General features: G+C 44.1%; 1 protein-coding gene across 10 annotated transcripts in view; it reads left to right on the forward strand.

Annotated features, from left to right (window-relative positions):
• Positions 1 to 18,463, forward strand: part of TTC3 (tetratricopeptide repeat domain 3) — a 163,539-nt gene that overhangs the window by 123,156 nt on the left and 21,920 nt on the right. For all 10 annotated transcript variants that reach the window (XM_032797194.2, XM_032797165.2, XM_032797185.2 and 7 more), the window contains 4 exons: positions 3,561 to 4,476; positions 6,120 to 6,185; positions 6,999 to 7,148; positions 10,171 to 10,310. In XM_032797194.2, the coding sequence (XP_032653085.1) occupies positions 3,561 to 4,476; positions 6,120 to 6,185; positions 6,999 to 7,148; positions 10,171 to 10,310 (1,272 nt within the window). The remainder of the gene's footprint in view (positions 1 to 3,560; positions 4,477 to 6,119; positions 6,186 to 6,998; positions 7,149 to 10,170; positions 10,311 to 18,463) is intronic.

The raw sequence follows: 18,463 nt of genomic DNA on the forward strand, positions 1-18,463 counted from the left end.
TAAAGATGGGTGTCTTTGTCTTAATATCTCATTGCCACAATCACCAAATTATAAAGAAAATTTAGAGTTAGAACCTGTAATGCAAAGATCACATCAAATTGTAGGCCGAATTTATTGGACAGTGTGTGTGTGTTGTCTACTTTACCCACAAATGTACATTACCCAGTGTCTCTAGTCTGGAGTTTATTTGCTGAATAGCTGAATACTGTGTCACAGTTCTGTTTTTTGGTTTTTATTCTGAGCAGTGGAACTTTGCAGGCCGTTTATTGCAGAGTAATTACTGTTGTACACAAGTTGAAAGATTAGACACAGAGTTCTTTCCTTGGTGGTTACAGTTACTGCCTTAGCTGTATTATTTCTGTATAGTGTTGGGAGTGTGGATAGGAGTTTTTTGTTGGTGTTTGATGGAGTAGTGTGAGCGGTTTCATTCTTTAAAAAAGGACATGTCTTTTAATCAGCATATTCCTCGTTGAAGCATTTTAGTGCAGGTGAAGGTACCTTTCACCCCTCTTTGTAGAAAAACTAACTTGTATAGCACTCTTCGTCAGAAATCTCGAGGAATCCTATATTTCCTGCATGTTTTCATTTCATAGGGCTTATTTTCATTGTTCCCTTTCATGTTCACTTGACTTGGCCTTACTTAAAATAGCTGTCTTAGTTTTAATATCACCCCAGTGGTTTCTACACTGACACATTGCCTAGGTTCTGAGCTTTTATTATTTCCTACATTTCCAGTGACCTTGTTTTTAACATCCATGTACTTCAGCTAACTACGGGTATGTCTACACTACGGGATTATTCTGATTTTACATAAACCGGTTTTGTAAAACAGATTGTATAAAGTCGAATGCACGCAGCCACACTAAGCACATTAATTTGGTGGTGTGCATCCATGTACCGAGGCTAGCGTCGATTTCTGGAGCGTTGCACTGTGGGTAGCTATCTCGTAGCTATCCCATAGTTCCCGCAGTCTCCCCCGCCCATTGGAATTCTGGGTGGAGATCCCAATGCATGATGGGGCAAAAACAGTGTCATGGGTGATTGTGGGTAAATGTCATCACTCAATCCTTCCTCCGTAAAAGCAACGACAGACAATCATTTCACGCCCTTTTTCCTCTGGATTGCCCTGACAGATGCCATAGCACGGCAACTATGGAGCCTGTTTTGCCTTTTGTCACTGTTACCGTATGTGTACTAGATGGTGCTGACAGAGGCGGTACTGCAGTGCTACACAGCAGCATTCATTTGCCTTTGCAAGGTAGCAGAAATGGTTACCATCCCTATTGCACCATCTGCCATTGTAATGGCGATGAGATGATGGTTATCAGTCATTTTGCACCGTTTGCAATTGGAAATTGGCGATGACGGTTATCAATCCTTTTGTACCCGTCTGCTGCTGTCATGGGTGCTCCTGGCTGGCCTCGCTGAGGTCGGCCGGGCGCATGGACAAAAATGGGAATGACTCCCCGGGTCATTCCCTTCTTTATGTTTTGTCTAAAAATAGAGTCAGTCCTGCCTAGAATATGGGGCAAGTCTACTAGAGAGCCAGAGAGCACAGCCGCTCCATGTCAGAGCCCCAGAGATCCCGCAGAAATGATGAGCTGCATGCCATTCTAGGGGGTGCCCCTGCAACAACCTCACCCGTTGCTTCCCTCCTCCCCCAACCCTTCTGGGCTACCATGGCAGTGTCCCCCCATTTGTGTGATGAAGTAATAAAGAATGCAGGAATAAGAAACACTGACTTTTTAGCGAGATAAAATGAGGGGGAGGCAGCCTCCAGCTGCTATGATAGTCCAGGCAGGACATTAAAGGGGCTGGGGAGAGGAGCGCAGCCACCCGCTGCTATGATAGTCCAGGCAGAACAGAATCTTTTCTTTAGACATGAAATGGGGTGGGGGCTGATGGAGCTCAGGCTCCAGCTGCTATGATGAGGACGGTTACCCAAGCCGTTTTGTACCGTCTGCCAGGAATGACCTACGGAGTCATTCCCATTTTTACCCAGGCGCCCCCCGGCCGACCTCACCGAGGCCAGCCAGGAGCACTCACGGGATGATGATGACGGTTTTCCACCATTTTGTACCGTCTGCCATCAGGAAAGGAAGGGAGGGGATGCTGCTGTTCAGCGCTACAGCACTGCGTCTACCAGCAGCATGCAGTACGGACATAGACATACAGTGGACATTGAAAAATGGCAAGAAACGATTTTTTTTCCCTTTCTTTCATGGGGAGGGAGGGGGCTAAATTGACGAGATATACCCTGAACCACCCGGACAATGTTTTTGACCCTTCAGGCATTGGGAGCTCAGCCAAGAATGCAAATGCTTTTCAGGAGACTGCGGGACTGTGGATAGCTGGAGTCCTCAGTACCCCTCCCTCCCTCCATGAGCGTCCATTTGATTCTTTGGCTTTCCGTTACGCTTGTCACGCAGCACTGTGCTGAGTCCCTGCTGTGGCCTCTGTCTATCATAGCCTGGAGATTTTTTCAAATGCTTTGTCATTTCGTCTTCTGTAACGGAGCTCAGATAGAACAGATTTGTCTCCCCATACAGCAATCAGATCCAGTATCTCCTGTACAGTCCATGCTGGAGCTCTTTTTGGATTTGGACTGCATCCCACCTGTGCTGATCAGAGCTCCTCATGCTGGGCAAACAGGAAATGAAATTCAAAAGTTGGCGGGGCTTTTCGTGTCTACCTGGCCAGTGCCTCCGAGTTCAGATCGCTTTCCAGAGCGGTCACAATGGTGCACTGTGGGATACCTCCCGGAGGCCAATACCGTCAAATTGCAGCCACACTAATCCTAATCCGACATGGCAATACCAATTTCAGCGCTACTCCTGTCGTCGGGGAGAAGTACAGAAACCGGTTTAAAGAGCCCTTTATATCGATATAAAGGACCTCTTTGTGTGGACGGGTGCAGGGTTAAATCGGTTTACACTGCTAAATTTGGTTTAAACGCGTAGTATAGACCAGGCCTTAGTTATATACTATCTTTTCCTTGCTAACCCTTCAGATAAAGTATATAACACTAGTTTCTCTTTGGAGAAATAAAGTGTTAACTGTGAGATTCTGTTTTTCAGCTTATTACAAAGTCATGATTTTAGTTCTTGGCTCTGGCCATCTCCTTTTTATATTGGCACTGTATTTGGAAAAGTTAATTTGTAGAAGAGGTATAGAGAGCAAATATCTAGAATTAGTAGGCGTTTCTTAATGTTTTTTCTGAAAAAATTGATTTCAAAAGTTTCTTAATACATTACTAATGCTATTTGTCTTTGTAGAAATTACTGTTAAAACAGCAGAGAATCCTGTGGCACCTTATAGACTAACAGACGTTTTGAAGCATGAGCTTTCGTGGCTGAAGTAGGTATTCATCCACGAAAGCTCATGCTCCAAAACGTCAGTTAGTCTATAAGGTGCCACAGGATTCTTTGCTGCTTTTACAGATCCAGACTAACACGGCTACCCCTCTGATACTGTTAAAACAGTAATGTAAATATCAAGTATGACTTAAAAGTGAAATGAAAAATGCTTGGATTAATGAGTATAATTGTTTTTTTTCCAAGCTATTTCTCTCAGATCTTGGAGGAACATGGTCCCATGGAAATTGATGATAAATTGTTAATTGGAGAATATGAACATTTCCCTGCAGAAGCTCGTAAGATTGTGGAAGATGCAGGTGGTCTGAAATCTTTCCTTCTGGAATCCCTTCATTTTGTTATGATGGATAATCTGATTGGTTTGATGAAACATGCAACTCTGCTTAAGGAAAATACTGAGACTGAAGAAGATACTAGAAATGAAGAGGAAAATCACATAACCTATCAAAATAGTCATGAAAATTCCAAGAGCAAACTACAGTTAAACCCAGCTGCTAAGGAATTCAAACCAGTGTCTTATATTAAACCTTATATGCCAATTTCTACTAATACTACAGTAGCAAACTGTGAAACTCCAGATTATTCAGTCACGGGATATTCCTCACGTATTTCTTATATTTCAGTGCATTCTCTCCCTAGTCAGAGTATTGATACAATAGAAGGGCCACTATCTTTTTCAAATGCATTACTGCATTCCTCTATTTCTGATAATCATGATATACCTCTGACTAAGGTTTCTTCGGGTTATGAAAATGAAAGAACGTTCTCAATGATTTCTCAAATACCTCCTACTCCAGATGTTGCTGGGCAACCTAGTTATATATATGCTGATTATGAAGCTCCTCTTGATATTGATAAAACAGCAATATCAGACAGAGAGTACATATCTGGCAATCATATACGAAGTCAAATACAAACATACCCGGACCCTCAGTATGTACTGATGAAGTCAGATTACAGCTCTTATGAAGATAATCTTGACCAGGGTATGAGTAGTATTAAGGAATTTAAATATGATCTATCTGCTGTTAAGATGGAATTTGAGAATAAAAATACACCTGTAGTGAAAAGCATTCCACTTACAAGGATGATAGCTATTCAGGTAAGAAATTTAAAGGAAGAAACTCTTTTAAGGATCTTTGACTGGTAATGCATTAAATTTCCTATCCTGTTCTTTCTTGATAAATAGAACACTTAATTCTCTAGAGCTGTCAGTGCAGACACAACCACTTTTTGCAGCTCATTTACATTTGTCCCTTTAATACTTTAAAGGGGCATTGAGTTTTTTTATGCCTAAAATATACATGAAAAATGTGGGAGTTACACAAGCAGTATAAAATTTATCTTACAGGTTGGGGAAGGTTCTTGTTCTTTAACTTTTTTATTTCAATGGTTGTTTAAATTGATACATACTAAATGAGACGTTAGCTGTATTTTATAAAATAGTTTAAAATATATAGACATTTAAATTGTTGTCTTATGTTAATATACATTAAATTCAATATTTCAGAATATCTATGTATTTACTAGTCCACTGTGAGCTAAGACTAAATTTGACTTTTTGTTTTGGCATCCAGTCCTGCAAATAGTAACAAGCATAGTACTTTAAGCTAACTGTTTGCAGGATTCATTCCTTTATGGCTCCTCAACACCACTTCACTAATGTTTTCACAATTATATTTATATTAGTTGGTTATGTTAGTGCAAAAAGGCAGATATTTGTATAGGAATGAGAAGGTATTATAGAAATTGTGGGTTTGCCTATTTTCATAAATAAATTAAATAAAAACGTGCCTTCATCTCTCTTCAAACCAAAGGGAGGAAAATCAGATTGTTCTCCCTTGTTTTTCCATTTGGAAAACAGTTTTCAAACTAATACCTGCATATAATGAAACACTTACAAAAAAAAGAACCCCTCATGTGCCTAGTAATTACATATTTTTTCAGTGGTGCCATATTTAAATCTTTGCAAGATCAGCAGAAGTGAACTTTTAAGACCTTTTGGTACAGTGGGAAATGCAGCTGCATCATACTTTTAGTAACTATTGTCTCTATATTAGGGATGTCTTAGGGACTCTGAAAGTTAGTGGAGATAAAACAAAGATGTTGAATTCTATTATCACCACTGTCCCTAATGAGGTTAACTTTTTTAGAGCTATCTGTGCTACAGATGATCAAATGCAAATTTATAGTTAAACTGTATTTTCAGGCATTGCACATTATTCATGGTAATAATTTGTTTTTTGAACTCAAAGTGGTATTTTCAAAGCATTCAGTGTTGGCCTAACTGTATTCTCATCAACGTCCATGGTAAAACTCCCTTTGCCTTCAGTAAGAGCTGGAGGCCAGTTGTGAACACTTTTGAAAATCCTACCCTGAGGTTTCAGAGAAACTCTGCTTGCTCACTCAAGCTTCTTTTTAAGGAATCTGAGGGAAGGGATTGCTCTTTAAACATAATATTCATATCTGTTTGTTGACCTGAGAATCGAGAAAGTTCAACCAAAATATCCAACATTCACTTACACATGCAACCGTTTATGGGAACTCATTTACAATATTGTTATCCTCAAGGTGGTTCCTTCAAGTCTGGTAGATGGGAACTACTCATGATCTAAGAGAGATGTTAATGTGCCTTTAAGTTAGGCCCATCTACACTACAAAACTTTGAAGGGACTGGTTGCAAGTGTAGATGGGATACAATTTTTTTATTCTTATTTAAATAACTAGTGGTTGTTTGTGTTCTAGGTAAATCAGGAATTAGCAGGCAGGGACACTAATACCATGCCTTTTTATCCATTTGAAACTCAACAAGTAAGTACATGTATTTTTACTTAGGCAATATTTGATATGAAAGTCTTTGCTGATTAGATAAGGAAGAATTAAGGGCCCAATGAGACGTGCACAGTGTCATTTAATTTATTATCTCGCTATAAAACTCAACAAATTAGTCACTTATTAGTAAAACTTAAAAATCTATCGTTATAGGATTTTTTGGACAAGTGCTTAAATCACCCATACTACATTAAAATGTTCCGTTCGTATAGATCAAGAGGAGCTTGAGATAAAAAGCATCCCCAAAAAGTTTAGTAGTGAAAGGATAAATCTGGTTAAAAATGACAGAGAATTTTTGTGACCTTTGGGTCCCCCGTCCTCCCCAATCCATCTTGTTTGGACCTGCTTTTTAGTATGTCATAATGTTGAATTCATAGAGGTCTAATGAAAAAAGTGGCAATTTTGGAGCTCAGGTTCTCTAGTTGTTGCTCAAACATTGGAGTCAGTTTCAGTGATGAATTTTGTAATTCTTCCTTTCCAACAATTCTGAGCATGATTACTTCCCTCCATTCTGGGATGTAGAAGTATCAAGTTGATAGGAGTATCTAACTCCCTGTAATATTAAATGGCAGTTTAATAGACCTTCAAAATGTTCATGCTAGTTCAGTGCTGAATCAGTATTTGTTTCCTGAGTTGAATTCAAAATCCTTTTAACCTTTTATCAACAAAGTTTTTCAAGATTTTGGACCATAGTTCACATTAATCTTTTCCTATAAATGTATTGTGGTGTGATGTTGTTACTCTAGGATATTGAGTGCTATAACAGACGTTGTTTCATGAACTAAATTTCAGGGAGATATTTTACGTATGGAAAAAGAGCATCAGGTATTACAAGAGCAACTTAAGGAAGCAAAGGAAAAATATGAACAGTTACAGAGCCGAAGCTCAGAAGAGACGAGTGTTTTAGAAGAGCAGTTAAAAAAAAGAGTTGAAGAAAATAAGGTAATTTTTTTACGCACACCCCAATGTAGGGTAACAGATAAAGAACAATTGGAATGATTTAAAAAACCCTCTTAGCTTTAGACAGCTTATTGGTCAATAATGCACTCGAGGGTATGTCTACACTACAGGATTATTCTGATTTTACAGAAACTGGTTTTGTAAAACATTGTATAAAGTCGAGTGCACGTGGCCACACTAAGCACATTAATTTGGTGGTGTGCGTCCATGTACAGAGGCTAGCATCGATTTCTGGAGCGTTGCACTGTGGGTAGCTATCCCGTAGCTATCCCATAGTTCCCGCAGTCTCCCCCGCCCATTGGAATTCTGGGTGGAGATCCCAATGCATGATGGGGCAAAAACAGTGTAATGGGTGATTGTGGGTAAATGTCATCACTCAATCCTTCCTCCGTAAAAGCAACGACAGACAATCATTTCACGCCCTTTTTCCTTGGATTGCCCTGGCAGACGCCATAGCATGGCAACCATGGAGCCTTAGTTATTATTACTACTTTTCCTTGCTTAATCCCTTCAGATAAGAGTCCATATAACACTAGTTTCTCTTTGGAGGAAATAAAGTGTTAACTAGTGGAATTCTGTTTTTCAGCATTACAAAGTCATGATTTTAGTTCTTGGCTTGGCCATCTCCTTTTTATATTGGCACTGTATTTGGAAAAGTTAATTTGTAGAAGAGGTATAGAGAGCAAATATCTGAATTAGTAGGCGTTTCTTATGTAGTTTTCTGAAAAATTGTTATTTCAAAGTTCTTAATACATTACTAATGTATTATGCTTTGTAGAATTACTGTTAAAACAGCAGAGAATCCTTGTGCACGCTATATAGACTAACAGAGCGTTTGACGGAGAGCTTTCTGGCTGAAGTGAAGGTATCATCCACGAAAGCTCATGCTCACAAACGTAGTTAGTCTATAAGATGCCACAGGATTCGCTGTTGTACAGATCCGACTAACACGCACCCTCTGATACGGTTTAAACAGAATGTATATCAAGTATGACTTAAAGTGATGGAAAAATGCTTGGATAATGAGTATAATTTGTTTTTTTCCAAGCTATTCTTCTCAGATCCTTGGAGGATACATGGTCCATGGAAATGATGATAAATTGTTGAGAATATAACATTTCCCTGCAGAAGCTCGTAAGATTGTGGAAGATGCAGTGGTCTGAAATCTTTCCTTCTGGAATCCCTTCATTTTGTTATGATGGATAATCTGATTGTGTTTGTGAAACATGCAACTCTGCTTAAGGAAAATACTGAGACTGAAGAAGATACTAGAAATGAAGAGGAAATCACATAACCTAGTCAAATAGTCATGAAAATTCCAAGAGCAAACTACAGTTAAACCCGCTGCTAAGGAATTCAAACCAGGTCTTATATTATAACCTTATATGCCATTTCTACTAATACTACAGTAGCAACTGTGAAACTCCAGATTAATTCAGTCACGGGATATTCCTCACGTATTTTCTTATATTTCAGTGCATTCTCTCCTAGTCAGAGTATTGAACAATAGAAGGGCCACGTATCTTTTTCTAAATGCATTACTGCATTCCTTCTATTTTTCTGATAATAAGATTACCTTGACAAGGTTTCTTCGGGTTATGAAATGAGAAGACGTTCTCAATGATTTTCAAATACCCTACTCCAGATGTGTGGGCAACCTATTATATATATGCTGATTATGAAGCTCCTCTTGATATTGATAAACAGCAATATCAGACAGAGAGTACATATTGGCAATCATATCGAAGTCAAATAAAACATACCCGGACCCTCAGTATGTATATGAAGTCAGATTACAGCTCTTATGAAGATATCTTGACCAGGGTATGAGTAGTATTAAGGAATTTAAATATGATCTATCTGTTTAGATGGAATTTGAGAATGAAAATACACTGTTGTTGAAAAGCATTCCAACTTACAAGGATGATAGCTATTCAGGTAAGAATTTAAAGAAGAAACTCTTTTAGGATCTTTGACTGGTAATGCATTAAATTTCCTATCCTGTTCTTTCTTGATAAATTAGAACACTTAATTCTCTAGAGCTGTCAGTGCAGACACAACCACTTTTTGCAGCTCATTTACATTTTGTCCCTTTAATACTTTAAAGGGGCATTGAGTTTTTTTATGGCCTAAAAAATACATGAAAAATGTGGGAGTTACACAAGCAGTATAAAATTATCTTTACATGGTGGAAGGTCTTGTCTTTTAACTTTTTTATTTCAATGGTTGTTTAAATGATACATACTAAATGAGACGTTAGCTGTATTTATAAATAGTTAATATATAGACATTTAAAATTTTGTCTTATGGTAATTACAATAAATTCAATATTTCAGAATACTCTATTATTTACTAGCACTGTGAGCTAAGACATAATTTGACTTTTTGTTTTGGATCAGTCCTGCAAATAGTAACAAGCATAGTACTTTAAGTAATGTTTGCAGGAATTCATTCCTTTATGGCTCCTCAACACCACTTCACTAATGTTTCACAAATTATATTATATTAGTGGTTTATGTTGTCAAAAGGCAGATATTTGATAGGAATGAGAAGGTATTATAGAAATGTGGGTTTGGCCTTATTTTCCATAAATAAATAAACCAATTTCAGCGTTACTCCTCTCGTCGGGGAGGAGTACAGATACTGGTTTAAAGAGCCCTTTATATTGATATAAAGGGCCTCGTTGTGTGGACGGGTGCTGGGTTAATTCGGTTTAATGCTGCTAAATTCGGTTTAAACGCGTAGTGTAGACCAGGCCTGAGACATAAGTGGTAATCATCACAATAAAACTTAGTTTTAACAACAGAATACCTTTTTCACTCGTTCTGAGTAGCCCTGTTTATTTTCATCTAAATGTGAATCAAACGCTGGCTGGAACACGTGTTCTAATCAGCATGCATTTGCTAGGTGTATCAATTAAAACCCCCCCCACAACTTACTCTAGTAATTTTTAAAAGGAATGTCTTTAAGAAACTACATTTTCTTAAATATTTTCTGCCTCTAGATTACACAAAGAGAGCTGGATTGGTTTCACCAAGATTTAGAAATGGAAGTTAAGAAATGGCAACAAGAAAAAAAAGAAAGCCAAGAGAAATTAAAAGCAACAAAGAATACATCCAAAAAACTTGCAGATACCAATGAGATGTAAGTGTCCATTTTAAAAACTGATGCACATTGCTTTTGGTTTGCATGATTTTAGAAATGGGAGCAGCAGTATAAGTGCTTGAAATATTAGTTAACTAGAAATAAACCTTAGATATTGATTCTATATATTCCAACTGAATGGTAGAATAATTTATATTATTGTTCTGAAGATAAAAATCTACAAAATTGGTGATGGTTGGTAGCTGGGTAACGTGTATGAGTGAGAATACATGCAACTAGACTTGTTTTCTTAGGGTCTGACACCCTTAAAAATCACATACCTTATTCTGTGATTAGCCCTACTGATATTGGTAGGTCTACACGCAGAATAATTAAAATAACAAGGTTATATAATACACCTTTACCTCGATATAATGCTGTCCTTGGGAGCCAAAAAAATCTTAGCACATTATAGGTGTAACCATGTTTTCTTCTTTGAGTGCTTGCTCATATCGATTCCAGTTAGGTGCGCGCGCGCCGCGTGCATGTTCGTCGGAAGACTTTTTACGCTAGCAACACTCGGTGGGTCGACTGGGCACCCCCTGGAGTGGCACCGCCATGGCACTGGATATATACCCCTGCCAACCCAGCCACCCCTCAGTTCCTTATTACCGCCTGTGTCGGTCGTTGGAAGAGTGGAGTGTGGCTTAGCTGGCCTCTACTTCCCTAGCTACTCATAGTTCTCTCGTTCATTATTGTGGAGATTGTTGTTAACTTTTTATATAGTTATACTTAGTTTATCTGTTTATAGCATAGTTAGTGTAATATAGTTAAGAGGGGTTCGGGGATTAGCCCCTTCTCTGCACCCGGTGCCGGGGCCCATGCCGGGTTCACTGGGTTTCAAACCATACTCGGCCGGTCGCAAGCCGATGCCGACAGGAGATTCACACGACTCCTGTCTGAAGTGCCTCGGGGAATCGCACCTGACACCTAAGTGTCACATTTGCAAGGCTTTCAAGCCATGAACAAAAAAGTAGTCGGACTTCAGACTTAAACAGCTCCTCTTGGAGGCGGCTCTCACCCTTCAGCACCGCGCGCTGGTCAATCGGCAGGCAGAAGCGCCGCCTCGGCACCGGACTGTGCCGGTACTGCCAAGGCCTCTTGGCACCAGCCATCGCCGGCACCGAAGTCGGCTCCACGCTGCTCCCTCTCCCCAAGGTCGAGGAAGACTAAGACTCCTGCTGTTGTGTGCCACTTGCACCGCAGCCAGAGAGCTCGTCTAAGTTGGATCGCCCGGCGCCGACACCCGCCGCGGCACCGACAACGTCGGCACTGTCGATTCTGGTCCCACAAGGGCTGTCAAGAGTCCGGTGCCTGTTAGCTCCCTGGTGCGAGCCGCGGTAGAGCTTACTATCCCATCCACGCCGGAGATGTTCTCAATGGCGAGGGATCTGATTGCCATGACAGAGTCGATGCTGCCTGTACCCCTGGCACCGCCGGTGCGGGTAATACAGTCTATAGGCAAGCCAGCCTTGATAAGACCACCTTCCATCGGCACAGCGGACCGGCACCGTTCACGATCACGGTCCCGCAGACGTTCTAGGTCCTGACAGCGCTCCCACTCCCGACGCCGCTCGCAGTCCCGGCACTGTTTTCTTTCTTGGTACCGGTCGCACTCGCGGCACCAGTCGGTATCCCGTTCGCTGGCCCGCTACTCTCAGCACCGTTCCAGCTCCCGGCACCGTTCCAGGCACCGTGACTCTCGTAGCCGCTCCTGACGTCGAGCCTAGAGATCTTGGTTGACCTGGCACCGCTCCGGTCGCAGGTCCCGATCTCGTTCCTGGTACTGGTATGCCTCCCGGTACCGGTCTCTGGTGCCGAGTAGAGCAAGGTCCACTAGAGGCAGGAACTCTGCCCAGGGCTTCTCTGCTCCTCCATGGCCATCCAGACACACTTCAGTGTCATCCCACACAGACAGCTTTTATGCTTAGGACCGCGATTCTGATGTGCACAACGGAGTCTTTCAAGAGGCCCAGACCCAGGACCAAGGCCCACCTCAGTGGTCCTTCTGGACACCTTGGGCGTACCACCAGGCCCAAGGTGCTCTAATAGTTCCGTCTCGCTCTGCCCCATCAGAGCACCGAGTACCAGAGGCAACAGCTAGCCGTCCCCCTCCGGCTGGTATGGAGGAAGCACCAGTCCACCCACTGGTCTCCCCGGTCCCACTGGAGCAGAAGGCTGCCCAAGAGCAAGAGGCCACACAGGACCACTCGTCCCTGGCATCTCCTCTTCCTCTTCTCCAGATGAGGCGGTGGCAGGAACATCCTCCTCGTGCCCTCCTCCAATCGACCTGAGAGCCCGTCAGGACCTCCTCAGGAGGGTAGCGCTCAATATGAACCTCCAGGTGGAGGAGGTCGCAGAGGCAGAGGACCTGGTAATGAGCATTCTGTCGGTGGATACCCCCACCAGAATGGCCCTACCATTTATTCGGACCATCCAAGCCAATGCCGACACTATATGGCAATCTCCAGCCTCTATCCCTCCTGCGGCCAGAGGAATCGAGCATAAATACATGGTACCCTCTAGGGGGTACGAGTATTTGTATGTCCATCCTCCTCCATGCTCAGTAGTCATTCAGTCCGTTAATGAGAGGGAGCGCCATGGCCAACAGGCGCCAGCCTCGAAGTCGAAAGAGGCTAGGCGAATGGACCTGCTTGGCTGCAAAGTGTACTCAGCAGGCGCCCTACAGCTCCGGGTGGCAAATCAACAAGCCCTGCTCAGCCGCTATAATTACAACACCTGGGCAGAGGTAGGTAGGTTTACGGAGCTACTCCCTCAAGACTCCCGCCAAGAGTTCACTGCCTTCTTGGAGGAAGGGAAAAAGGTGGCCAGAACTTCCTTCCAGGCCTCACTAGATGCAGCCGACTCAGCAGCCAGGATTCTGGCCTCGGGTGTTGCCATGAGACGCATCTCATGGCTGCAGGTTTCCAGCCTCCCACTGGAGCTGCAGTATACCATCCAGGACTTGCCGTTTGATGGTAAAGGTCTTTTCTCAGAAAAGACTGACCCTAGACTGCAAAGTCTGAAGGACAATAGGGTCATAATGCGTTCTCTGGTCATGCATATGCCGGTGACCCAACGCAGGCCTTTCCGTCCCCAGCCTCACCGCCCGTACTTTGTGCCTAGACACAGACAAGACTTTGGCAGGCGTTGCCGACAAGGTGGGCGTAGACGCCAGTCAGGACCCCAAGGGGGCCAAAACCAAGGTCCCTCGAAACCACCAGCGGGACCAAAGTCCAACTTTTGAAGGTGCACCCGAGGACGGTGTACCAGTTACAGGCCAGGATCCTTCTCCTCCCTTCTCCAACCGTCTCTCCTACTTCCTCCCAGCGTGGTCCCGGTTAACCTCAGATCTCTGAGTCCTATGCACAGTGGAATATGGATACCACCTCCAATTTGTTTCAACCCCATTTTCTTTCCACCCTCCAACCCAGTCCCTCTTCAGGGACCCCTCTCACGAGCAATTCCTCTTGCAAGAGGTGCGGACGCTCCTCGCCATGGGAGCGATAGAGGAGGTACAAAGGACGAAAAGGGCAAGGGGTTTTACTCCCGTTATTCTAATCCCCAAAGTCAAAGGAGGTCTCAGACCTATCCTAGACCTGCGAGGACTCAACAAGTTTATGATAAAGTTGAAGTTCCGCATGGTATCCCTGGGGACCATTATCCCGTCCTTGGATCCTGGAGACTGGTATGCTGCCCTCGATATGAAGGACCGCGTACTTTCACATCGCCATCTTTCCTCCGCACAGGAGGTACCTTCGCTTCGTAGCCGACCGTCAGCACTTCCAGTTTACGGTCCTGCCCTTTGGCCTTTCTGTGGCCCCAAGGGTATTTACAAAGTGTATGGCCGTAGTCACCGCATATCTCCGCTGACGTCGGATACACGTATTTCCGTATCTGGACGAATTGGCTCATCCGAGGAACCTCGGAGACACAAGTCACACAGCATGTGGGAATCGTCAAGGACCTATTCACATATCTGGGCCTGATGATCAATATGGAGAAATCCCCTCTGGTTCCGACGCAGAGGTTAGACTTCATAGGAGCTACCCTGGACTCCAATCTAGCCACAGCCTACTTACCACAGCTGCGGTTTCAGGCAATGGCAACAATCATCCGAGGTCTACAGAATTTCCTGACGACCTCAGCTCGCACTTGTCTCGATCTCCTAGATCACATGGCTGCCTGCGTTCGTGACCAAATACGCCAGATTCCGCCTCCATCCTCTCCAAACTTGACTCAACTTGGTATACCGCCTGGGCAGAGACCCAATAGACACGATAGTCACCATTCCCCCAAGCACTCTAGGCTCCCTAGACTGGTGGCTGACTCCTTCCCTGGTGTGTGCAGGGCTGCCGTTCCATCTGCCCCAACCCTCAATGTCCCTGACGACAGACGTGTCATCCCTCGGCTGAGGTGCTCACCTCGGACGCCTTCGTACTCAAGGCCTCTGGTCATCTTAGGAACTGGCGCTACACATAAATGTCCGAGAGCTGAAAGCAGTCCGCCTGGCGTGCCAGGCGTTCCAGCAACATTTACGAGGCTGTTGTGTCTCAGTGTTTACAGGCAACACAACGGCCATGTATTACATAAACAAACAGAAAGGGACTCAATCTTTCCCCCTTTGTCAGGAGACCATCCGACTCTGGGACTTTTGCATAGCCCACTAGATAGACCTGGTAGCGTCCTTTTTCCCAGGGGTTCGGAACACTCTGGCAGATCAACTGAGCAGGTCCTTCCTGTGCCACGAGTGGTCAATACGCCCGGATGTTGTTCATTCAGTTTTCCAGAAGTGGGGATTTCCCCACATAGACCTGTCCGCTTCCCGCACAAACAGGAAATGCCAGATGTTCTGCTCCTTCCAGGGTCTTTCACCGGTATCAATCTCGGACGCATTCCTAATGCCATGGAAGAACCGGCTGCTCTATGCCTTCCCACCGTTCCCGCTGGTTCACGAGGTCCTGCTAAAACTCAGCAGGGACAGAGCGCACCTAATCATGATCGCTCCAGCGTGGCCCAGGCAAACACTGGTACACCACGCTGCTCGACCTGTTGATAGCCAACCCAATTACCCTGCCACTCCACCCAGACCTCATAACTCAGGACCACAGCAGTCTTCGCCACCCAGACTTGCAGGCCCTTCATCTCACGGCGTGGCTGCTGCCTGGCTAAACCAGTCAGAGTTGCGTTGCTCTGCCTCAGTACAACAAGTACTCCTGGGTAGCAGGAAGACTTCCACTCGGTCAACGTATCTGGCTAAGTGGAAGCGTTTCTTCTGCTGGTGCGGAACGCAGAATGTTACTCCCACTGAGGTCTCGATCCCTACCATCTTGGACTACCTCTGGTCTCTTAAGCCGCCGGCCTGGCGGTATCTTCATTGAGGGTGCAATTGGCGGCCATTTCTACCTTCCACGCAGGAGAGAGTGGCCGCTCCATGTTCTCGCACCCTATAGTTACTAGATTTCTCAAGAGCCTGGAACGCCTATACCCCCAAGTACGCCGCCCCGCCCCAACATGGGACCTCAACCTGGTTCTAACCAGACTTATGTCTGCCCCATTTGAGCCGTTGGCAACATGCTCATTGCTATACCTGTCCTGGAAGACAGCTTTCCTCGTAGCCATTACATTGGCCAAACGAGTTTCTGAGCTTCGGCTCTCATGGTGAACCCACCGTATGCTGTGTTTCACAAGGACAAGGTGCAGTTGTGACCACACCCGGCATTCCTCCCTAAGGTGGTTTCCGCCTTTCATGTTAACCAGGACATTTTTCTCCCGGTCTTCTTCCCGAAGCCACACTCTTCATGACTGGAGCAACAATTGCACTCCTTGGACGTCCGTAGAGTGCTCGCATTTTATATCGAGCGGACAAAACCATTTCGTAAAACGCCCCAGCTCTTTGTCGCAGTAGCGGACAGAATGAAGGGTCTCCTTATCTCATCCCAGAGAATTTCATCTTGGGTGATGGCATGCATCCGTACTTGTTATGACTTGGCTCACGTTCCCTCGAGCCACCTCACCGCACATTCTATCAGGGCTCAGGCTTTGTCTGCCGCCTTCTTGACTCGTGTACCTATCCAGGAGATATGTTGTGCAGCTACCTGGTCTTCGGTCCACACCTTCGCTTCACATTATGCTCTGGTTCAACAGTCCAGAGATGATGCAGGCTTTGGCTCAGCAGTTTTGCATTCTGCAACATCTCACTCCGACCCCACCACCTAGGTAAGGCTTGGGAATCACCTAATTGGAATCGATATGAGCAAGCACTCGAAGAAAAGTCGGTTACTCGCCTTTGTAACTGTTGTTCTTTGAGATGTGTTGCTCATATCCATTCCAAACCCGCCCTCCTTGCCCACTGTCGGAGTAGCCGGCAAGAAGGAACTGAGGGGTGGCTGGGTTGGCAGGGGTATATATCCGGTGCCATAGCGGCGCCACTCCAGGGGGTACCCAGCCGACCCACCGAGTGTTGCTAGGGTAAAAAGTCTTCCAACTAACGTGCACGCAGCGCGCGCACCTACTTGGAATGGATAAAAGCAACTCATCTCAAAGAACAACAGTTACAAAGGTGAGTAACCATCTTATATTGAACTTGCTTTGATCCACCAGAGTGTGCAGCCCCCTCTCCCCCCCGAGCACTGCTTTACCGCGTTATATCCACATTCGTGTTTATGTCGGGTGGTGTTATATCAAGGTAGCGGTGTACCTTGTTTCACATCTCAGACTACCATCTTCAGTATTGGATTTTCCCTTTGCGCTTCCTTGAGCACCCCCTAATTTTCCACTCCTTTTGAACTTTTCCTCTCTTCCCTCACCATCATTGATTCCATATTCTATTCCCTCAGCTCCTATGCTCCTCCTTCATTCCCACTACATAGTCATCCTAACCAAATCCCAGCTCTGGCTAACACTTCAGGGTATGGCTACTTTAGAAATTTCAAAGCGCTGCCCCGGCAGCGCTTTGAAGTGTGAGTGTAGTCAGAGCCGCAGCGCTGGGAGAGAGCTCTCCCAGCGCTGCTTGTAAACCACATCCCTTACGGGTGTAGCGTGCAGCGCTGGGAGCCGTGCTCCCAGCGCTGCCGCCCTGATTACACTGACATTTTACAGCGCTGCATCTTGCAGCGCTCAGGGGGTGTTTTTTCACACCCCTGAGCGCGAAAGTTGCAGCGCTGTAAAGTGCCAATGTAGGCAAGCCCTCAGATTCACTTTCTGTGTTCATTCTGCCATGCAACAGAACATTTCTGGGGCAATCCAAAGACAACATTGATTTCCTCCTGCTTTGGCTCTGCCATTTTTTGATATAGTTACACCTGACTTCATGCCATGGTTGCATCTAATTAGCGTGTAGTTTTGATGTTAGATTCAGAAGTACTGATTTTGGAGTTCAAAGTGAAACTGCAAGTGTTTCCCTATGGCTACTATGTTTTTAATCCTATCCTATAAAACAGAAGCCTGAAAGGAGACTCTATGGAATTGGGATCCTTATTGTTAAGGGTGCAAATCTCTTACATGGGCTCCTATCACCCCCATGCTGTGGGGTTTCTTGGCAACAGGGCTCTCTGGCTGTGGATGAGAGGGCATTAGCTAAATCAACTCCTCTCTACTCACCCGACTCAGTGAACACAGGCAATAGTAGCAAATAAGAAATTTTCAAATGAGTGATGTACTGGATGAGTTGAGTGTTTGTTTGGTTTTGGTATTATAATAATTTCTTATACTTTCCAACAATGATCTTAACCCTTTATAAATACTGACTAAGTCATCTGGTTTTTAGACATCTTTCAGGCAGCTGTTGGATCACTGAACTTGGGTTAAGGTACTTACATTTCTGCTTAAACATACTTTTCTTTTGCAGGTAACACATTCAATACTGCTTCCTTTTAACTTGCAAAACGTATATTGAGACTTCTTTAGTGAGACATCCCTGATCGGCTTTGACATCTTCCATTTTCGTTGTCCCCTATTTACATAGACCACCTACCTCAGGAGACTTTGAACCTTGGATGTTTTGGGGTTTTGATTTTTATTTCTTGATTTAACCCTTCTTTTGTCTGGCTAGATGGGTTGGGTCACGTCTTGAAATAATCTTAAATAACATTCAAATTATGAATTCACAGTGCTGATCTAGCAGAAAACAAATTTGTGGGATTAAGAGATTA

The sequence above is a fragment of the Chelonoidis abingdonii genome, chromosome 1, assembly GCF_003597395.2.
Source record: "Chelonoidis abingdonii isolate Lonesome George chromosome 1, CheloAbing_2.0, whole genome shotgun sequence".
Taxonomy (NCBI): Eukaryota; Metazoa; Chordata; order Testudines; family Testudinidae; genus Chelonoidis; species Chelonoidis abingdonii.